The sequence below is a fragment of the Rhineura floridana genome, chromosome 1 (genome assembly GCF_030035675.1).
Source record: "Rhineura floridana isolate rRhiFlo1 chromosome 1, rRhiFlo1.hap2, whole genome shotgun sequence".
NCBI lineage: Eukaryota > Metazoa > Chordata > Lepidosauria > Squamata > Rhineuridae > Rhineura > Rhineura floridana.
Genome location: NC_084480.1, coordinates 275,318,122 through 275,342,008, shown reverse-complemented (window position 1 = coordinate 275,342,008; position 23,887 = coordinate 275,318,122). Strand labels below are relative to the sequence as shown.

Below are 23,887 nucleotides of genomic sequence, written 5' to 3'. Positions count from 1 at the left end.
TTTTAATATGCTTTTATTGTTTTGTGTGTGTGTGTGTGGTTAAGGTGTTGGACTATGATCTGGGAGACCAGGGTTCAAATCCCCAAATAGCCATGAAGCTCACTGGGTGACCTTGGGCCAGTCACTGCCTCTCAGCCTCATGAAAACCCTATTCACAGGGTCACCATAAGTCGGAATCGACTTGAAGGCACTACATTTACATTATATATAGTAAATAGCTTTGAGATATTTTTTATATACAGTGATATCCATCTAATAAATTAGATCAAAGCATGGTGAACAATGCTGGATTATTGTGTTATTTTTCCTGATTGTAATGTAATGCTAACACTTCTGTCCTGATTTCTAATATCCCTTTCACATTGCAGCACCTGCTGTGTTATGAAGCTGTGTTTTTTAAATCAATATACCACCATCTCATGATAAATTTCTTTCCCACCAGTGGGTGTGGTGTGACATAACAGTGGGTGTCATTGGACATGTCCCCCCCTCCACCCTTTATGCAGAAGTGCGCTTCTGTAGAATATTACCCCACATTTTGTTATGTGAGTGGTAGTGGCGTGATCCCAAGAAAACTGGGAAAAATAAAACATCAAACTCCCATGATTTTTGAAGTTAATGGGGTTGCAAATGGTTTTTTCTGGAAGCAATCAGCATAAATGAGCACTACACTTCCAGGTGATTCCATAAGAGTTCCAGAAGTGGCTTTTACATTGTGTTAAAGATCACATAAAAAGTAAAAATAATCAGGTAAGGAAATGTCAGGAAAACAGAAGAAAGTGATGTCTGAATGCAGCCTAAGTCACTTTAGCTTGCTCACCATAAGTAGGAAGGTTTTCACTACTGGCTGAAGAGAAGTGCCTGCAATAAGTCTGATAATCATATGACAGTAATTAGCTACAATTGGGAAATAATAGGATTTGCCTCCAACAAGTGCTTTCATTGTCACTTGCTGTACAGTATGTACTGGGGTTGTTCAAGCATCATAAGCTCCTCTGAGATGAGTGACAGGAAACCCATGGCTCTCCAGATGTTGTTGGACTCCAACTTCCATGGGCCCCTGCCAGCATGGTCAATGGTCAGGGATGATGGAAGTTGGCATCCAGCAACATCTTGAGGACCACTGGTTCCATACTCTGTCTTAGACAATGCCAAGGGGCATCCCTGTTGAAACAGGCCTTAAGAATTTCCCCATGTGATCAGACACCTTACTTACTTCCCTTTTAAACCTGCTTGGATGTGCTCTCCACCAAAGGAGAGGGGGTGCACAGCCTTCAATGACTCTTAACATCTTCTGCTAAAACTATGTTTACAAAATGGTGGCTCAAGAGAAGGGGAAAGGGCTGCTCTCTTCATGTTATTCAAATATATCGTCAGTAATCTAATGCTGGAGTTAGCCACCACGAGATGGCAAATTATTGCCTATATTATCTTCCACATAGTGATCGCAATATCAACTGTCTGGGGAAAGTGTTGCAATTTTCCAGGCAAAATGTAGTATCTTCATGCCAGAAGAATCTTGAGATGTGGGAATTGTGTGTATCAAATGAGTGTTTATTTGCAGTCATGACTGAAAATAAAGAATCTAGAGCTTTGACTGCATACACACCATACATTTAAAACCCACCAAGAATTCTGGGAACTGTAGATTGATAAGCTTACTGGGAATTATAGCTCTGTGAGGGGTAAACTACAGTTCCTAGTATTTGGGGAGGGGGAGATGTGCTTTAAATGTATGGTGCGTGGTGTGATAAGTCATATGAAATCAGGTGACTGATTTGTGGGTGGCTCTGCCCACATGTCAAGTGGCCCATGGAGGGTTGGACACTTCTGGATCTGGCCCTCCAGCTGGATCCAATTCCCCATCCCCCTAAACAATTTTTAAAAAAGTGGGGGTAACACTCTCTCTTTTCTTCTGCAACATGTGTGATAATAATTTATTGTATGGAAAATTATTTTTTTAATGGCTTATATTGTTACACATTTTACTGAAACTAATTTTCAAAGCAATATGATTGTGGAGGTGGAGAGAGGGAAGCCGAGGAGAAACAAACATCTCTCTGTAGCAGGTTGGTAAAGAACAAACGGTGGCAGCTGTTGGAAGCGGCTCAGAAGTTTGGAATGTCAGAAGCTGATCCAGCTGGAGTGGATTAGTGAAATGTGTGGAGGTGAGGCACTCAAAGGTGCACCATAAATTAATTTTATTGCACACATGGTAGCGTGACAACTTACTATGCTTTCTTCCTTATATAGCACATAGGCACTTGGGAGACATAAGCATTTGGGAGACTAAGAACTACCTGTTTGACCAGAAGTTACCATCTCTTCTACCCAGCAGATCCTTGATTCTTGAACTGCTGTGTGATAAACAGGAAGTTAGCAGGTGAAGTTTTCTTTATGATATCTGCATGCTGGGAAATGCTTCAGCTTTCACATTTCTTCTAGCTGTGCAGCTGTTCAAGTCGGAGGAAGTAAAGCTGCATAAAGAGGGGGCCACCCTAATACGATCTAACGAAATACTGGTTTATTAGATTACTAGTAACCTAGCTGATTGCTAGAGCAACAAGGAGGTGGCAAGTAATGAAGTGTAAGTGTACTTATTTAGCAATTAATTATACTTACGGCAAGCCTTAGAAGACCAAGGCTGCCCAAACAACAGCCGTGATCAAGCTAAAGTGAAACACTTTTAGGCCTCACTAGTTTAGTGGGGGAAAGTTGAACATTATGGCTCACTTTCTCTCCATTGAACCCAATAGCTTTCCCACTGCAAATATCCCAGAGAGGTCTCTGTATCAAAAAGCTATCTTCTAACAGTGGGGTGGAGAACCTTTTTCAGCCCAAAGGCCATGTTCACTTCTGGAAAACCTTTTGGGAGCTCACATGCCAGTGTTAGGCAGGGACAGAGGTACAAACTGGCATGGTCAAAGGCAAAAGTGGGCAGAGGAATGAATGTGAATTTTATCTTTGTACAGCAGACTAGTTTCTACACACACTTACACACCTTTCTCAGAGTTCACAGACAAATTCCAGCCAGACAAAAACACTCAAGGAAGGTGTGAAGCAGGACCAATGGGGGGGGGGTGAACTTGAGAAAGGTGTGGCCTGGGAATAGTCCTAAGGGCCAGAGGGCCTGAAGAACTGCACCTGGCCCTCAGACCCTGCCTCCTATCAGCTGACTCTCACAAAGAGACATGGGGGCTGGCCTGGGCCATTAAAAACATTAACATTCTTTTGTCAAATCCCACATTCTGACCAGCTATTGCTTTGAGGCAAAACCATAGTAATTAACCTGTGTATAATAACTGGACAGCAAGCCCACAACAGTATAATCATACCAATATAGCCCCTTACACATGAGTTGGCCTTTAGTGCTAAAGAACTTTGTAATACAGCTGATATGGGTTATCTGAAATGATTAAAACAAAACTGTCCTTAATATAAGTCAGTGCAGTCCTATAGATGTCTGAAGTAATTTGGACTTACTCCCAGGTACATGTATAGAGAGCTGCAACCGAATTGGATTCACTTTAGTCTATATGATAACTGTAATTTCTCCTGGTGACATGGAAGTAATTAAGCTCCATGCTACTGGTATCAGCCTGGGGTAAGTGCTTTGTTTAGTTCCTCACAGATTAGTACAACTGCTCCATTACCCAGATATATTTCCTGTAGGCCCTGCCTTTTGCATTTGAAGCACTCTGGGACCACTTATTAGACCACACAAATGGTAATTATTTCCCAAACAGCAAGACAAGCATTCCAGATTTGTAATGAGCTCAATAAGAAGAATGCCATAAGTGGAGCACGAGGAGGTCTGCATAAAACCCACAGACCAGCAAAACTAAACATCTGAAAGAAATATAATAATTCTAGAATCAGGAATATGATGAACAAATAATTGGGAGAATTGCATAAATAATTTCCCTCCACCTGCTTGGCTGTTGTGGCAGAACTAAGGGGCAGGGGAAAGGTTGCCTTTCAGTTTCTCATTTATAGTTTCATATACTATCAAATTTTCCACTGCTGCAGATTCCTTCTGTTTTTAACTAAAATACAGAAGCAGCGGGCATTCCAGTTTTAACATGCATGCCCTGACTTGGCCACATCCCTTTGCATTAACAGGGTATTAGCTTTGTGTCCAGGAATCAGCATAATTTCATGTCAGTTCATATCCTGTTTTTGTTAAACAGGTATCTTTACCATAATTTGTTTGGCATGTGGCTCTCCCCACTCCCCTCCAGTAACTACCACATATTGTCTGTACAATCTATATTTAATAGTATATTCTGTCCAAATTTGTGTCTCAGCTTTCATATGTCCTTTTAAGTTTTTTTTAAAGTACCTTTCCAAAGTACAAATAACCTTAGCTATGGTCGTTTGGATAAACCTTTCAATTCCTTTCATCCTGTCCTTTGTTCCATTTCTTCTTCAGCAAGACCAGGTTTTAACCTTTTAAAAATGTGTTTTAATTCACTTTAGAACATGCCTGCCTGCCTATCTGCTTGTGTATTTATTATTTAGAAAATTCATAAACCACCTTTTACCAAATTGGTGCCAGGATTGGAATACATATAACATTATAACCATAATTTAAAATATTTCATGCTCTAAAACATATAGAGCATAAGGCAAAGTATCAATTAAAAATCTACATGGCAGCAGGGAACAAAAACAAATTCTAGCAATTAGCAAGCATTAGACCTCGCCCCTCCCAAAAGTTGAGGCAAAGAGATGTCTTCACTTGTTGAAAAGTTAATCATGTTGGTTCATGACACAGAGGCAAGATCATTCTATATGCATGGGGCCACCAGAGAGGTCTTCCTACGAATCCAAGTCCCATGGACCTCACTCAGGGGCAGGACCACAAGCAGGGTCTCTTCTGCTGATCTTAATGTACTGGCAGGTTCACATGGCCCAAATATTTGAGTCCCAAGGCATTAAGTGCTTTATATGTCATCGTAAGTGCCTTAAATTGGGCCTGGAAGATAACTGACGACCAATATAATTCTATTAGTACTGCTGTCCTAATAGCATATTACAATAGTCCAATCTAAAAGTTACCAGAGCATGGATAACTGTAGCAAGGGTATTTCTATTTAGGAAAGGCCATAGCTGATGAACCGGCCCCCAACGCCAGTGGGGCTTCAAGTAACAATACTGACAATACCACCCCCACAGCACCTCCATCTTCTCTGGCTTTAACTTCAGTGTACTGGTCTGCATCCAACCCATTACTGCCTCCAGTCCCTGGTGCAGCATCTGTACTGCCTCTCTTCATTCAGAGAGCTGGGTGTCATATGTGTATACATAATTCCTTGCTTCAAATCCTCTGATGCCCTCTCAGCAGTTTCATATGGCTTAGGGATGGGGAACCTTTTCCAGTTTGGGGGCCACCTTCTGGGACCTACAAGCCAGTGGCAGATAGGGCCAGAACCAAATGCTAATTTACCTTTGTACATGCAGTAGGCAAGTTTCCTCCTCACTCATATACCCCTCTCTATCCTCCATTCAGGCATTAACAGAGTTCAAGGCAAACACATATGAGGGTGCAAAGCAGGGCTGGTGAAGGATGTGGCGTGAGAGGTTGTGTGGCCTGAAGGCTGCATTTGCCCCTGGGCCTGAGATTCCCCATCTCTGATATAGTTGTTAAATAGCATGGGAGACAAGATTGGGAGCCTGGAAGTCAGCATCTACGGGACCAAGCAGTAGTCTCACCTTGCTGTTCTTTGAAATTGACCGTGGAGGTAGGAACAGGTCCACTGCACTGCTGTCCTTCCAGCACACTTAACTCCAGGAGGATGCAGTGATCCATGGCATTAAAAGTATTAAAAGCTGTGTCCCCCTGCAGGGCTGGGACCTCCACTGGAGACTGATGGAATCCATTTGATTCCGGAATGCTCTGCAGGATTTTCTGGCTGGCATGGTGACTGGAATTGTGAGACAGCATGGGTTCTCAACAAAATTTCTTCCAAGTGCCCCATCCAATGTTTTGGAGTCCACATGGCTCCCTGGTACTCTGAAGAGCTGCAGGTGATGAAGCAACAAGGATGATGGCTTGAGTGCAAGTGGTGCAAACCCCAAAGCAAATCCAATGAAACACAAGGGAAAGCACTTTATTGCACTTATCATGTGGTAATGGCCGCTATCCAGTCATTCATTGGCAATCACTCGTGGCCGAGTAAGATTGTCTTCCAGGGTAAGGTCTTTAACAATGGGTCCGTAAGTGACTGTGGAGGCCAATTCTGGGTCCACACAGCCTCCCACAGTGAGGACATAGGTTTCCAGATAGAAGATGGTCACGATGAGGATTTGCTTGACGTGCCTTCGGCTTAGCTCGTTTGTCCCTTTTGCCCTTCTTCAAAGTCCATAGCACCTTTGATAATGGCTGACCTCCAACTGGGACGCTCATGGGCCAAGGCTTCACAGTTCTCGATGCTCATGTTACATTTTTTTAGATTAGCTTTGAGAACATCTTTAAACCTCTTTTGCTGTCCACCGATATTCCATTTTCCATCCTTAAGTTGAGAGTAAAGTAGCTGGTTTGGAAGACGGTGATCAGGCATTTGAACAACATGGCCGGTCCAGCGAAGTTGATGTTGGAGGATCATTGTTTCAACACTGGTGGTCTTTGCTTCTTCCAATACGCTAACATTAGTCCGCCTCTCTTCCCAAGTAATTTGTGGAATTTTCCGGAGGCAGCATTGGTGGAATCTTTCAAGAAGCTGGGAGTGGTGTTTATAGATGGTCCATGTTTCACAGGTGTACAGTAAGGTCAGAAGTACAATGGCTTTGTAAATAAGCATTTTGGTCTCCCTGTGAATATCCTGATCCTCGAACACTCTACACTTCATTCGGGAGAATGTGGCACTCGCAGAGCTCAGACGATGCTGAATTTCAGCGTAGATGTCAGCTTTTACAGCGAGATGGCTGCCAAGATAAGAAAAGTGATCAACATTTTCCAGCGTCGCACCATTAAGCTGGATTGATGGTGCTACAGAGGGATTGGTTCACACTTGCTGATGAAGCACTTTGGTTTTTTTGATGTTAAGCGAGAGGCCGAGCTTTTTATATGCTTCTGCAAAGACATTTAGGATAGTTTGAAGATCTTCCTCTGTGATAATGGCCACTATCCAGTATGTAGTAGCCATCCAGCAGAGATGTTCTGAGTGGTGAAGGGGCTTTGGGGATCTGGTAGGAAGGAGGAGATGGGGAAACCAACCCATATAGCAGGACACACCTTGATCTGGTCTTTGCTACAGAGCAGGAAATCAGGGATCTATTGGGTGAGGAGTGTGGAGTGAGCTCATTGTCATGGATGGATCAATCCCTAGGTTGGGGCCTTGATGACCTGAAACAGACCACAGGAGGCCATTAAGTCCCGAGATGGCAAACTGGAGGCAGCCTTGGTGTAACTGCTGATGTCTGCCATGTTTTAAATTGTTTTAAATTTTTAAATTGTGTTTTAAATTGTTTTTAAAAGATGTGTTTTTAAATTTGTATATTTGTGTTAATGTTTTTAGTTACTGTAAACCGACCAGAGAGCTTCGGCTATGGGGCGGTATATAAGTACAATAAATAAATAAACACCACTGTGAAGAGATTCTCTAGAAGCACCTCCAAGACCACCACTGCTAGCTTGGGCAGGGAGATTGCTGGGCAGCATGGTGGTACACCAGAATCTTCCTCAGATCCAGTCCCAGAGAGGATAGCTTCATGGTGAGAATGATTTTTTATAAACAACAGTGACACACACCCCTTTCAGGACTGGTATTGCACTGAATACCCGGGATGTGTGTGTGAATCAAAGCTGGACCACCCAGCTCATACACTAAGGTTTCATGGTGGGAATGAATGTTTATGAATGATAGTGACCCTCCCACCTTTCAGGACTGGTATTGCACCAAGTACCCAGGGTATGTGCATCAAACCTAGACCACCCAGCTCATACACTTAGGTCTCTGTAATGCATAAAAGGTGGGCCTCTGTGATTAAATCATGACAAACAGATTACTTACTCTGAATCAACCTGGCATTTAATAACAGCAGCACCAGACCAGGAAGTTTATGGGCATGGTCACCCAAATTCTGATAGCTCGGTGGTGGTGGTCCAGAAGGGGCAATGATCTTAATGAGAGAGAGCTTCGGCTATGGGGCGGTATACAAGTGCAATAATAAAGAAATAAAGAAATTTATTTATTTATTTATTTATTTATTTAACACCTCTTCTTCTAGCTGATCCTGACCCCACATATCTTCTCCCCTCCCCTCTTACATTGCCTTGGCACATAACCAATGAGAGCAGCTGAGATACTGAATCTTAAGATCAAAGGATGATAATAAAGGCAGTAGAAAATGCAAATTAGCAATAAAGTACACAAATGTCATAAAGTGAACAACATTTGATAAAGCCTCCATGTGCAATCAGTACTCCATCCAGATAAGCAAATGGTTTAATAAATATAGTACCAGGTAGATGAACAGGAAGATAGATGAACATGATAAAGTGTGCAATAGTTAATAAAGTGTGCATATGCAACCAACATTAAATCAGATAAACAGTCAATATCTGCAACTATAAACTGCTCACATCCCTTCCTTTCATACCATAGTACCAGAAATTATTCCAACATGTGACTCTTACACAAGCATCTTGCCAAACCATCATAAACTAATTTGACTGGTCCCACACATATAGCAGCCCCTCCCTGTTCACCCTAGGGCTGGCTATTTTCTCATGGTTCTACAAATATATGCATTTGATTATAGCACACACCTTTGCATGTTTACTCAGGAGTAAGATTAGCTGTGTTCAGTGGGACTTACTCCCAAGAATGGTGTATATCCACTTACCCAAGAGTAAGCCTCACTGAAACCAACGGGGGCTTACATCTGAGTAGACATGTACAGACTTGCTGGATATTCACTGTAGCCACTTTGAAGAGACCCTTGGGCTAGAAATGAAGTGTATAAATTCTGGAATCAAGAAAGTTGTGCAGTTTACCACCTCTTTGTTATAGAGGGCCACAGTTTTGCCCATTTCTTATCCAGAGTTCAGTCACTGGCTGGAATCTCCCATTCAAGGCAAGCAAAAACTAAAAAGATATTGGGAGAACAGCTGCCATTCTGAGCAAACAGAACAGAGTCACCTCAGCAGCCAGGATTTTGCAGGAAGAATTCAGTCGTATACCAGAAATGTAAAGTGATTTAAAGAGCTCTGGTACCACAAATCAATTTAAAAAACCACAATCCCCCAAACACAAGACTTTTTGCAGCTAGGAAAGTGAAGGGGAAATGAACTAAAAAATGTGGGATATGCTCTGGTGATCAGGAACACATGAACACCCTGCAAGCAAATAAAGATGAATGGTTATTGTTGTATTACCTCTCTTCAAGATGGGCCATAATCTAACTTTCATGTAAGCTTTGTGCAAGCAAATCAGGAAGTCTGCTCAATAAACAGATCCTTTGGAGGAGCCCCAGGACTGGGAGAATTAATGATCTGGTAATCTGTTCTTCTCAAACCGGCTGTAGGAGAGTGTATGTAAAATTCTTGCTAGACTGTTATGACTTCACACTACACGTGTGCGTGTCTCATAATTAGAAGCTACCCCATAAAGACAACCATCTTCTGCCCCCCCCATCCCTGTACATGGAGAACCAGCATATCAACTGGCAAGAAAAGTCCAGAATTCTTGTTTCTCATTTCTCACTTACATTGCTTCCTCTGGCCTGAGCAAACTTTATCCTCAGCAGGACACCAAGCGGTATGTTTTTAAAATCCAGAAGATGAGATTTTTTAATCTAAAACCCTGTAAGCAAAGTGAAGCCTCTCAAAAACCACTTTGCTAAAATAAACTGAGAAGGGTGGGTGGGGTAATATGCCTGTACCTTTCATTGTTTGTGTGTGTGTTTTAACAATGAGGGCCGTTTTTCTATAGTGTTTACCTGCCAGTCAACAAACGCTTCCACATCAGGGACATGCTGAGAGCAAAGCAACAGAATTGTTCGGCTTTCCTAGCGTTCTCCAGGAAGTGATCTCTCGGCTGTCGCTTCAGCCACACGCCTCCCAGCTAGGCACTGGCTCCAGCTAATTAGCGCACGTGATGGGAATAGGAAACAAAAGCCCAAACAATGGTAGCGTGGGAACGCAGCATAAATTGCAATTACACCCCTCCTCAAATAAATAAACAAATAAACAAATAGATAAATAAATAAATCCAAGTTGTTTTTTAAAAAGTAGAAAGCTTCCTTATAACCCCGCCAGTCAGACGTTTGGGAATAAACGTCATCGGCTTTGACTGGAGGAATGTTCCAGCTTCACCGGCTTGGAGATTGACAACTCTATAGCTGGCCACTACTAGCCCACCAACGGTTGTGCACCTCAAGCCAAGGGGCTCACTGCCTATGACGCACCAATCACTCCTTTCCCGGGCTTTTAAAGAGACAGAAGCTGCCCCGCTTTGCTTTTTGGATGAGCTGAGGTGGGTAGGCGGGAGAGGAGGGGTAAGGCTATTGGCGCGGAGGATGGTTAGCGTTCCCCACTTTTGTGGCGAGAGGGACCGCGGAAGAAAAGGAGCAAGACCCAATCCGCGCGGAAGCTGTTTAAAGCACATGGGGGCGATTATGATCCTAAAAAAATTCGGCCTCTTGTTGTAGGTGTATGGCTGAAAGAAAGGAAAAAGGAGCCCAACTTCCCATTGTCGCTCAGGCAACTTCTTAGAGGAGGCCCTTGGCAGATTAAAGGCATTGGCCACGGGAAAACAGCTTCGTGATGTCTAATGGCCTCTGCTACCTCCTGGGGAAATATTATTCATAACAACAACCTACTGCATTTCTGCAAAAGTCATCATTGTAGTGTCTGCGCACACTAGATGTGTATAGTTCAGTATTTACGCAATTCCCTATTAGTTTTGACACAAGGAAAAACTAGAGTGCATTTAGTTTTTGAGGCTGAAATCTTCAAACTGTTGTTTGCTTATTATAGACATTCCCATGCTACCCTTTGGTATAAAGTACTGTATGTGGTGGTTAGGATTAAACAATATTTTCAGCAACCTTGCAAAAGTACAGTCCCAAGAGGAAGTCATGAGGATTAAACCAGTTTAAAATTGTTTTAAGTTCACAATACAGATTTAGCCTTACTCGGTTTGTCCCATAAAATTCTGTTGTCTTCTGGAGTAAAGAACATTTGGAACTCCACAAAATATATTGTTTCATTCATAGGTTGAGAGTTCAAAATAATTTCTATTGTTTTGTATGCTGCAAATTTTCAAAGCAATACCAAGAGTGTGAAAATGGAAATGGACTGCCTTCAAGTCGTTCCAGACTTATGGCTACCCTATGAATAGAGTTTTCATGGTAAGTGGTATTCAGAGGGGGTTTACCATTGCCTCCTTCTGAGGCTAATCCTCCCCAACTGGCTAGGGCCTGCTCAGCTTGCCACAGCTGCACAAGCCAGCCCCTTCCTTGTCCGCAACTGCCAGCTGGGGGGCAACTGGGCTTCTTGGGACTATGCAGCTTGCCCACGGCTGCACAGGTGGCAGGGCACGTAACCCCTGAGCCACTCACTGTGATCTTTAGCTGGCCCTTGACACCCAGGAGACACGAGCAGGGATTTGAACTCACAGACTCGGGACTCCCAGCCAGGCTCTTCTGATTATTCCAGCTTTAGAGATGGACCTGGAGGCTTGCACAATACCATTTGTGCTGAAATCCTAAACTTACTTCCTTATAAGGCTAGTTCGCAAATACATGGCAGTTGGCCATGCACAACCACCAACCATGCTCCCCTGGCCACACATTCAGCCTGTGTGTGAAATGGCCTAAATAAAATCAAGAGCCCACCTCACATGGAACCACTCTTATGTGTGAAGGGCCGCTTCACACTGTGGCCAAACACTCAGATGGTGGCCTGTGTGCATGTTGTTAATGGGGATATGTGGCTGTCAAACTCAACCCTGTTGCCCCCATCAATACTTCAGAGGTGTTTGTATGAACACTCCCTGCAACATCTAATGATGGGTTGGATAATCTAGCATGGACAGAATTTTCATACTGCCACAAGCATACTGCTTTTCCGTGAAGTCTTGTCTGTACATTCAACTTTCATAATTAACTGTAATCAAGTAATGATGTTTATGGATCTGTGACGTAGTCCTAAGTCTAAATTCCGAGAAAACATGGTTAGGATCAGACCATTATTGAGTCTGTGCTACTGAAAGTGTGATCTGTGATGTCCTCCCTCTCAAGCTAATACTCTCTTCACTGGATTTCAGTGGATACTAAAATACTGGTCAATTAATAAAATAACCATAGTAAATCTTGAAGATTTTCATTATATCACTTGCAAGTCAAAAGTCTTACTTGAGTTTCTATCCAGAATTCCTATTATCTCCATTACTGTTACACAGTAGACTTTTAGTCCCATATGTGAAATTAGGTTATCTGGGGTCACATTTATATAGCCAACGCTATGGCTTTGCCTCATTCATATATAGTTTTAGTAGAATACACATTATCCAAATCATCTGTTCACTCAAAATGATTTAGGCAGCAATCCTACCTATCTGGGAATAAGCACCATTGAATTAAACAGGACTTACTTGCAAGTAGACATAGTTAAAATTGTGCTGTTAGTCTTCTCCCACCGTGTAGCACGTGCCAACGTTTAGCTGATTAGACACCCCAGGCCAGTTAGATAAGTGAGAATTAGTGTATGATATGTATACACAGCCTTTCTATGCCACCCACTACTAAGGTGTTAATGTTTTCTACTAGCTGTAGTAAGAGTGCCAGTACCATTTGCCTCTCTGCAGAAAGTGAGAAACCATAGTAACCCAGTAAGTTTCCTGGACTCAATATGACAGGCTGACAGGATTATTCTTCAAAGCAGTTGCTCCTTACAGAAGAAAAAAAAAAGGGGGGTTCTAAGGAGAAAAGGCTTTCAAAGTTAATTTAGCACACTCACTAAACAAAGGTCAACAGTAGCAGATTACCTGTTCAGGGTGCCTTAAAGCGGCCCCTCCTCTCCTTTCAGTATTATTTTGATTAGGTTCATGCCACAGCCTGCAGCAGGAGAAAACAGGAAAGGACAGGAAGAGCAACCAGAAATAAACATTGACCCCCAAATGCTACCTTTGTAAAAAAAAGAAAGAAATGGTTAGACACCTCAGGGCTGATCCTAGGTTTACCAGTCTGCAGTTGAGCTTCCCCTGAAGGCTTAGCGATGCTTGACATAAGAACAGTAAAAGGAAAAAGGAGGAGGGAAGGGTACATGGTTCAAACACCTCTGCACTCAGACAGTTCTTGACTGCTGGGGGTGGGAAGAAACTCTGTTTAAGGATATGAGCAGTGTGTATAAAAGAAATCTGCCAGCCCTGAACATCTTGTCTTGTTGAGTTTCAAAGTCAAGATCAGGAAAATAAAGGGCCAGTTTAAAGGAGCTTTAAACATTTCAGGGCTTGGAGGTAGAAAGGCAACAGTGGCACCTCCTGCCTTGCTACATCAGGATCCCCCTTGCCCGACTCTTTTCTCTTACCTGTTGAGGGTAGGCCCTGGATACAGCAGGCCAGAAAGAAGGGCAAGTGATAGGCAGAATATTCAGGTTAGGATCTGTCAAGATGGCCTATATGCTCTGGGTAATAATTTCCTTCAGCATCCTATCCAATTCATCTGCAAGCACTTACACAGGCATGCCTAAATGTTGTTTGTCCCCATAAATTCCTTTTGAAGTGCCTAGAAAAGAGTCTAAAAGAATCTCAGAGGTCTCTTAGGTCAACCAGAGCAGTAAGCATAGAAAGCAGATGTGATCATTGTAAAATCATGAGATCCAGCCCCTATGACTGTATATGCTGTAAATGGTTTAACAGAAACCCCCTTAGGGGATTTCTAGAGGCTCAGCATTTTAGTGCCAAAGCAAGACAGGAGTTTACAGGGGAGGGGTGGGGGAGTGTTACTTGCCAAAATCACACTTTGGGTTGTATGGATGGTTTAAACAAGGCTGGTCACACTTCATCCTTATATATTCATTACAGGTATATTTCCACCTTTCCTCTTAGGACCACACCAGCTCTTTTTCCACAAACAAAAATATGTTAGATGCTTTCACATTATCTGGATCAAATAGTTTTATGAAGATTTCTGCTATGAAGACAGGATTGGGGTCAACTCAGATCACAATTGGCTTGCTGAGTGAGCACAATCATTTTCCACTCCTCACCTAAAGTTCAGTGCACACATATCTTTAATTTTAATATACACACAAAAGATAGAAACTTAGATTTACTCTACAATTTACACCATAAAGTAATTAGCACAGCACTTGATTGCTATACATTTGTAGTGGTATAGTGGCAAATTCAGAAGTGCAGGGTCCTTTCATGTTAGTCACAGTCATACCTTCCTCACCCCTTTTTTGCTGATGGGTTGAGAATGAAATCCTTGCTAATGCCTTCTCCCACAACAGAAATCCCTAGGAGCCAATAAGCATGAAAGGGGAGTGTTAGCTACAGAGAAGAGTCTTCTCAGTGGTGACTCACCTCCTTTCACTCTGATTGGCTCCAATCAGCAGGAAAGGACAAGGACTCATGTTAGAAGACTCTTCTTAGTGACTAACACACTCCTCTTTCATGCTGATTGTCTCATAGGATGCTGGAGGCATTGGGAAAAAGTAAGGGGTCTGACTCCTGAGACCCTGGATGACTACACCCCTGTAGATTTGGTAACTGTCATGGGCATATGTGAACTGACTCTCCTGAAAAGCATAGAGTTTGAGGTGGCAGGAGGAAGCCTGTAAGTATTGTTTGTGATGGCCCATTCAGATGTGCAAGTCCTCTCTTGATACAGAGCACAATCCTATGCACTTCTACTTGGAATAAAGTTCCATTGTTTTCAATGGAGCTTACTCGCAGGTAAATGTGAAGAGAATTTCAACATAGGGAGACGTGTAGAGAATTGCAACCAGCAGGCACAGTCATGAAGTGATGAGCATGGACGCGTGAACCCGTCCGAAAACGAACTGGAGCAGCAAGACTTAACAATAACTTGAGATTGCTTAAACGCTCTAGGCCTTGCGAGGACAAGTACTGTTGAACGTGCAAACAATTCCATTCCTGGAATTACTCCTCGCAAGCAAAACAAAGGCGACAGAGAATTCTGTCAGATCTATTTGACCCTGCTCGAAGGCAAACACAGCTGAAGAGCAAACAACCTCCCTCTGACGTCCCCAAATTGCGGGCTCCGGCTGGCCTTAGTCTGGAGGAGTGTAGTTGCCAAGCGATCCCTCAGCCCTTCCCCGGTTAGGCTCAGAGCCGCGGCGCTTTGTGATGCCGGTGGCTGAGAACAGGGAATTCAGTGCAACAGCAGCCGTTGGCCCGAGTGCCATCGCCGCTTCACCCCGCGCCCAGGGGAGGTTCACACGCGGCAGCCGCCGCTCATGCACACCCCGCTCAGCGCCGCCGCCGCCAGCCCCGCTTGGCCGCCAGCCGGGCACAGAACAACTTTCCCACGGCCGCCCGGCCACGCGTGTGGCTCTGCAGGCCCCCAACTGGCCCCAGGCCCAGCCAGTTGCACAAGCGCAGGGAGCTTAAACGGAGGTGGAGAGGGGAGAGACAAGCTCGGAACACGACCGTGTAGCCAATGTGATGAGCTTTTAGCCAATCGGAAGCAGCAGGAGAGAGGGCGTGTCATTGAGTGGTTTCCAGGGTCGGCATCTATTGGCTAAGAAAAGCAGAGGCTCAGCCAATCGGAGGAGTCAGGACATTAAATGGCTACACTGAGGTGTATGCTGCCCGGAGCGCTTGGCGCGCCTCCCCGGCGGCCCCTCCCCCGGGTAAGAGGCGAAGCGTGGGAACAGGATGGGGGAGACGGAGCCAGAGGGTGAGCAGCGTCGGCGGTGGGAGCAGAGAGTGCGCTGAGCTGGCACCAGGGGAATCGCCACCACCCGCTCAGTCGCACAGGCGGGCAGCAGAACCTTCCCTTCCTATTCCGCCGGTAGCTCAAGAGAGCCGGTAGCATGAAGCGGGCACACCCGGACTACAGTTCCTCCGATAGCGAGGAGCTGGATGAGCCCATCGAGGTGGAGAAGGAGAGCGGAGACGAGAATGGGTGAGGGTACCGGGGGATCGGGGAACGTTGCCCATGTGCGGTAGGCCGGGTGGGTTCCTCCCCAGCCCGTCGCGCAGCAGCGGCACTTTCCCTGAGTTTGCCTGTATCAGGTGGTGCAGCTCCGAGCAGACAAATTCCCACTGTTGATAGGCAGAGTCCAACTGCTCCGTTCCCGTGGTAGCCGGTCTAAGGTTTCAATCCTGAGTCCACTCACCTGGTAGTAAGTCCTATTGAACCCAGTAGGGTGTTATTTCCGAGTAAAAATGCATTGGTTCGCGCTACACGCTCCGATACGGCACTTTGGCTGCCAGTTAAAGAAGACGCCGGTTGCATTGGACTCAGTGGGATTTATTTTCTAGTGAACTTGTTAGTGCCAAGGATTGAAAGTAGGAGGAGTGGAATAGGTTGGGGTGAACCAAAGTTACCTACGGATTGTATGCTCTGGCTTGGACATCACTAAGATGAGGTGGGTGTTTCTGACTGTGGTTATTTGGTGGCAAAGTAAAGAAGCTTTGCGCGTTCTCAAGGCAGCCGCTTATATGTCCCTTATTACTTATCAACTTTCCGAAGATTGTGGCTGCAGTCGGCAGGCACTTGCTTGTTGGCACATGGCCAGACAGCAACTCTTGGCACTAAAAGCAGGAAGCAGGGCCTTGGCACAAATGAAACCGTGCTCCAATGCCTGCTGCCTCCGTTCTGGGTTTGGCACTAGGTTGCCTATCTCAGAATCGCCAAAAGCAGAAGTCTTTTGTGCCACATGTAGTTTTGTGCCTGCCTGTTTCTCTAGCTGTTCCTAGTGGGGAAATCATTCCCCCACTTCATTCCTTTTCTATTTTTTTCTCTGTATTGACTCCTGACTTCTTTCTTGCTGGTTTCAGAAACTTGAGCTCAGCGCCAGGTTCAATGTCGCCAACCACCACTTCCCAGATCCTGGCTAGGAAAAGACGCCGAGGAGTAAGTCTCTTTCTGCTCATGCTCTGTGAGAAGTCCCCTCCCTCTTAGGATCACCCCTTGAAAAATATTCCTGCTTTCTTCTCAGATAATTGAAAAGCGCCGCAGAGATCGGATCAACAATAGCCTATCGGAGCTGAGGAGGCTGGTGCCTAGTGCTTTTGAAAAGCAGGTAAGTTTTAGGCAGTCCTGAGTGTCGGGGGAGGGGGGCTGCGACTCTGTTAGGCAGCAGTGTGCTGTTCCTGGGCTGCCTTGTTTCCTTGGCTTGGATCCAGTTGCCTTTGTGCTGGTATTTGCCTTCCTGTTCTTAGGGATCAGCCAAACTGGAGAAAGCTGAGATTCTGCAGATGACTGTGGATCACCTGAAAATGTTGCACACAGCAGGAGGGAAAGGTAAAGTCTCTTACTTGGCAGGAAAGGCAATCCTGTACGCTAATGGTGAAGTGTGGATCTTTAGGTAGCTAAAATGGAGGTATCTACACACAAGAGGGAGATATCAGCAGGCTTGGGGGAAGTCCAAGGTTTGCAGAAGTACAAAAAAGGTTAGGTCATTGAGGACTGAGCTTGCTTAGTGGGCATGAAATGCTGACTACTGATGTGGTGGTGGTGGTGGGTTGAAGAGAGAGATGGAAGGAGGCATTGCTTGCTGGAACCATGAATGGGAGCATCACACACTGCAACATAATTACATTTTTTGTTGCTCTTTAAAAAAAAACTCTTAACGCAGTTTAACAAGATAAAATACAACAGATAAAACCATGTACTAAAGGCATGTGATGTTATGTGCTTTTAGACTGTGATGTCACTCAGCCATCCAGTATTTTTAGTTTTATTCTATTATTTTAATGGTGATTACATTTTAAGGTTTTTATTATGTTAATAGTTGCTAGGATTTTATCTTCTGTGAGCCATCTTGAGGGCCCCTGATGAGCCAAAAGAGAGGATACACATTTAACAAATTAATAATTGTATGTCATGGAAGAAGAGGTGTAAAAGAAAAAAAATGTGTGCATGCATATTTCCTAATGTTTAATATGCTGTTTACTGATACAAGCTTGTAATAAGCTATTTGCTGGTATACAATAGCTGCAAATCTTAGGCTGTACTTCATAACCCATTAACTGCAGAGCACTCCTATTAAAAACTGTTGTTTCTGCTTCATAATATCTAGATAGATTGCGAATTGTAACCAGTGGGTAGACTCTGCTGAGAATATTAGAAATATTTATTGGCTGTTTTGAGGTTGTAGCCTGGTCTGTGTGGATTTGTGAACAGATCACTGAATTCTGGAACCTGTTCTTAGTCATGACATTTGGCCTCTTGAAATAATCAGCTTTCTTCCTGAAGATGTTTCAACCACATACACACGCACACAAATTATATTGTTGTCCAGCTAAGCCAGAATTGGCTCATTGTCATCAGTGGACTTAGTCATGATTATTGTGAAGCATGTTGGATGCTTTAAATTCTGTGTTTCATTCAGTCATTCCTATCCCTATCCTAATGATATTATTGTTTTAGTAAAAACGTTCTATAGATAATTAGTCTGCAATCCTAAACACACTTTACTTGAGAATAAGTCCCATTGAACTTAGTGGGACTTACTTCCCACTTATTGCACTGTAAGTGTTCAACATGCTTCATGTATGGCTCCAGTTGTGCTATAAATTTAAAATACTATTATACCAATTTACATAGTCATGGTTTCTCCCAAAGAATCCTGGGAACTGAAGTTTAAGAATCCTGAGAGTTAGGAGACCCCTATTCCTTTCACAGAGTTACAGTTCCCAGAGTAGTTTAACAGTCAATCCTTCCTATATTTTTTTCCAGTAATCTTTAGCAATAATCCTTTAAGGTAGCCAAGAACTATTATCCCCATATTACATATAGGGCTGATACAGAACTGGTTTGCCAATTATTTTTTTAGCTGAGATTTAAACGAGGATCTTCCACATAGAGCGCTGTAGCATCTTCAAAAGGACTATAAAGAAGGGAAGAGTATTGAGTCGTGGGGTAAGGATTAGAGCCAAGAGAGGAAAGCAGAGGTGTGTTATGGTAGACCCCATAGCTCAGTGGCAGAGCACATGTTTTGCAGAAAGAAGGGTTCAAGTTCAATTAATCATTATTATTTATTAGATTTATTAGTTGCTTGATACCCGAAGGTTCCCAAGCGACTTACACAATGTTAAAACATAAACAAAGGTTTGTTAGTGCCTACGATAAAAGGTAGGGGGAGTGGAGTTTCAATTAAGAGTTTCTGGAAAAGACTTCTGTCTTGAGAACTTGGAGACCTACTGACAGTCAGAGTTAATACTAGGCAAGATGAACTAGTAGTTTGTCTCAATACAAGGCAGCCTCATTTTAATTAATGTATTTCACTGCTACATGGTTTTTGTCCTTTACTGAAGAAATCTATGGGAAAAACACAAATCTACTTCCCCCTCACCCTGGCTTTGGGAATAGTTTCATATTTTCAAGTTCCTGGGGCATGGTCTAAAGCAGGTGTGGGGGAACATTCCCTCCCTCCAATATTGCTGAACTACAACTCCCATCAGCCTCAATAAGCATGGGCAATGGCCAGGGATGATGGGAGTTGTAGTTCAGCAACATCTGGAGGGCCAATGGTTCCCCACATCTTAGTCTAAAGGCATAATGTTTTTAAATTTTATAAATTGTGTTTTTAAATTGTTTTTTGTGTTTTAAAATTTGTATACATGTTTTTAATTGCTGTAAACCACCCAGAGCACTTTGCCTATGGGGCTGTGTATAAATGTAATAAATAAATAAATAATACAAGGCTACCACTTTGCTAAAGCTAAGCAGGTCTGAGGCTGATCACTGCCTGGATGGGAACCACATAAATGCTGCCTTGGGTTCCATGATAGAAGAAAGGTAGAATATAAATAAATAATCCTGGGCATAGTTCCAATATATTGTTAAGTGTATTTGCCAGACAGTTCACTTCTTGGCTGAACCACTCAATACTTACATTGCTCATGGGTAAAAATTCTGTAAAGTGAATGTGGAATGGCACACCTGTGTCCTTGCCTATTCCTCATACATTACAATGCGGCAAGCCCAGAAAAAGTCCTGCAGTTGTGCCTGTTGTTTGTTCTGGGTTTAGAATTGCTTATTAGGTCTTGTGTTTTAAGGGAAATCATGCCTACTGTCTTGAGATAGATGGTCATAAACTATCAATGGAAATAGCTACTTCTGAAGACATCACTCTTGTTTCTTTCTCCTAGGCTATTTTGATGCTCATGCTCTTGCTATGGACTATCGAAGTCTAGGTTTCCGAGAGTGTTTGGCTGAAGTGGCCCGCTACCTTAGCATTATTGAGGGTCTGGACACGTCTGATCCTCTTCGTGTCCGCCTTGTGTCTCACCTGAATAATTATGCCTCTCAGCGGGAAGCAGCAAGCAGCTCCCATACAGGGCTTGGACACATTCCTTGGGGCAATGCCTTTGGACATCATCCCCACATCTCTCACCCATTGCTGCTGCCTCAGAATGGGCATACTACTACAAATGGCGTTGCAACATCCACAGAAGGCCATCACCAGAGCAGAAGTGCCGCTTCTCATGCTGAATCATCTTCACTGAGAGCACCCCCTAATGGAAGCATTGGACCGGTGCTTCCCGTGGTCACTTCAGCTTCTAAACTGTCTCCTCCCCTGCTGTCCTCCATGGCTTCTCTGTCTGCATTCCCCTTTTCTTTTGGTTCGTTCCATCTGTTGTCCCCTAATGCTCTCAGTCCATCTACACCGGCACAGTCGGCCGGCCTTGGCAAGCCTTACAGACCATGGGGGACTGAGATTGGTGCATTTTAAGAAATAGCAGTTTGTGTTGTATGTAAATATCCAGCTGAGCTGGGGTATTTTGAACTCCTTTAACAGTTTGATATCAAAGGTACAGTTCCAATTTTAGCAGTTTGTACAAAAAAAGAGTTTCCACCCCATTTTGTTTTAGCAGATTTTTTAAAAAAAAGTTGTTAGATGTTTATCCAAATTTTTAAATCACAATAGATGTTAATTTTTTAAAAAAAATAGAACTGTGCTGACTCTTTTGTTTGTTGTGTTAGTGGCATTTCTCAAATGATCTATTACTGGATCTTTTTTTAAGTAGAATTTTATTTTTCAGTAGAGCCTTAACTCACATTTTGTTTTGTTTTGTGATACTGAGATGTTCTTCAAGGAGGAAATTGTTTGTAAACTATGTTCTAACTTTTGTATTTCTGAGCAAAAGCGTTGACAAATCAGATGGACCAGCTTTATTGAACACATTGGGGCGGGGGGAGAGAACCTTTGGTCCTCTAGATGTTGTTGGAATCCAAACTCTCATTAGTCCCACCCAGCATGGGCAATGGTTATGGATGATGGAGCTGTAGTATAGCAACACTTGGAGGGTCACAGGTTCTCCATCAGTGATCTGAGAAGAACAGAACCTTTTTGCTGCAAGTGCAGTGGTTCAATCTACCTTACGAGTTTATTCTGCTCTCCAATATATATTTATCCCCATTACAGAATCCTTAGTCTGTATATAGTGCCAAATTTTGTTGTGCTTTTCTTCTATTGGGTGAAACACCTGCAACTGTCACTAAAAGGTTACAGGGTAATGTCCTAATCCCAAAAACTTTTCCATGAGAGTTAAGTTCAACTAACTTAATCTAGAACCAATCTATTGCTTTTGATGGTTTTTTTAAATGGAAGGGTTTTATCAGAGTTTGGGGGTAGTTATTTTGGGAGAGGGTGTCGGAGACCATCACTTGCCATGTTGCTGCATTATTAGAGTAACTTAAGTTGACAATGTATCCATGTAGGCTTGCCAGGTTTCAGCTAGAGAACATGGATTGCATCTAACCTAAGGTAGTTGCATTTAGATCCCATTGAAATCAGAGGGACTTCATTGAGTCATGATGACTAAGAGTTGTATCCAACTAAATTCTACTCAGAGTAAATCTGCTGAAATTAATGAACCTAAGTTAGTCATGTTGGCCATTAATTTCAGTGGGTCTACTCTGAGTATGACTAATGACGTTGACTTCAGTGGGACCCAAGTCCCGCTAATTTAGGCTGGATCCAGCACCTCTGTGTGTTTCCCATTAAATAGGCTAACAGAGTAGGAGATGAGGTAGCCCTGGTTGCTCTTACCTGTTCTTTCCCAAGTCCTTTAGTTTGCCTTGCCCTCCCCACTTAGACTGGCCTTGGAAACGGAGTCCTGCTCCTGACTGCACGGGGAAGATGGCTGGATGGACAGGAGGCAGAATGGGTGGGAAAAGCTATAGCTTCTTGTCTTCATATCAGTAAAGCAGAAGAGGGGGAAACCCCACACATTCTCCAAACTGCAGTCTGGCAATTGTGCTCTTAGCTATAAGCACAGAAATCTGCAATCTTGTGGTCATGTGATTGGAGATCATGGCCTCTACTACAGAATCTAAAAGCACCTGTAAAAACTTGAGCAGCTAAGGGTTGGATCCCATGCTGGTCCTACTCAGAGTAGACCTGACAACTTGGGTTCATTACTTTCAATGGGTCTACTCTGAGTAGAACTTAGTTGGATACAATCCAATTTTTTAAAAATAGCAAGTTTCATCATTGCAACAAAAGTATGGAACTGCATAAGGAGCTCCAACCCAATACGTAGGAACAAGAAGGCTTTATATGGACTTCCATCAGATAAGAACTGAAAGTTTTGTTCAGTACGAGTTGTAGTCCCCTCCCAATGCTCTTAGCTGATGTTTCTTGATCTTGTATTGTTATTGCTCCATAATATTATATGGGTCCCAAATCTTCCTTTCCAGTTCATAAGGAACAAAATGGGAAGGTGCTTATTCTGCATTTGAAAATACAAGCAAAATTAAGATATTGAATCATTTACATTGTAATTTTCATATCTCAGAATTTGTTATTTTAGGGCATAAAGCAGGTGAACACAAGCTATAAATATCCAGAAAATTGGTTGCTGTAATGCATATACTGTACATATGGGTTGGTTTCATAACAACCTATCCTCAACAGGTTTGTTCTTTTAAATGACTACTCTAAAGAGGGTTCCTCCCGATTGGATCTGATCACTTTTGTATTTGCGTTGTGTCTAAATAAAAGACTTAAGAACAAAGAAAATTGAATGGCAGGTTTGTCTAACTACATAGTTTTCAGCTGGTTAAGGTATAATTACCATCTTTTTATGTTGACTTCAGTGTAATCTTGTTCAGTAAATATTTCTTGTTTTACTGTGGATATTTTCTAATTTTGGCCTGTGATGTGATATATCAAGGCATTACTCACAAAGTGAGCATCAAGAATCACTTTGAAAATCATTTAAATTGTTCATTTGTGCACTAGAAGAGGAGAGCACTTTTCACATGTTTAGTGTGTGTGTGTGTGTGTGTGTGTGTGTGTGTGTGTAAGACAGAGTGTGAAAACCTGGTTAAAACTACTGGCCCAGCTCTACCCATTCTTCTGAAGGTTTTAACAGATCCTGCATTACTGTTGTTATTATTATTATTTTTACTTGCCCTTCACCAGTAGTTCCCAGTCCACAGGTCACAGCAATATAAAATGCATTATTAAAAACAGTTTAAAATAAATTAAAGCAAGTTGATCAAGCTCATAAGAGAAGTTACCCCTGAGATGGGAGTTTCTGAAGTGGTTGAGGAATTGCGAGGCTGAAATCTTGACACACACACAGGGCAGGATCAGAGGTCAAGGGAATGGGAGAAAAGGTTCTGTGGCTGCCTCTTAGGATGGGAAGACCATTGCCATCCATCCACCATGTTAATGTGCCAGCCGCCACTCCGTTGCCAAGCTGCAGCCAATAAGAATGGGAGGCTG

At 43.1% G+C, this 23,887-nt stretch overlaps 1 protein-coding gene across 2 annotated transcripts; it reads left to right on the top strand.

Annotated features, from left to right (window-relative positions):
- Positions 1-15,738: 15,738 nt before the first annotated feature.
- On the top strand, positions 15,739-23,183 carry HEY1 (hes related family bHLH transcription factor with YRPW motif 1). 2 transcript variants are annotated; one of them, XM_061601959.1, is made up of 5 exons: positions 15,739-16,104; positions 16,983-17,058; positions 17,144-17,227; positions 17,367-17,448; positions 20,301-23,183. In XM_061601959.1, exons 1-5 carry the CDS (start codon positions 16,013-16,015, stop codon positions 20,882-20,884), a joined length of 918 nt encoding a protein of 305 aa, XP_061457943.1. In that variant the 5' UTR covers positions 15,739-16,012; the 3' UTR covers positions 20,885-23,183. The 2 variants fall into 2 exon arrangements, with proteins under 2 accessions (XP_061457943.1, XP_061457952.1); XM_061601968.1 differs by lacking the exon at positions 15,739-16,104 and adding an exon at positions 16,370-16,570.
- Positions 23,184-23,887: the final 704 nt, after the last annotated feature.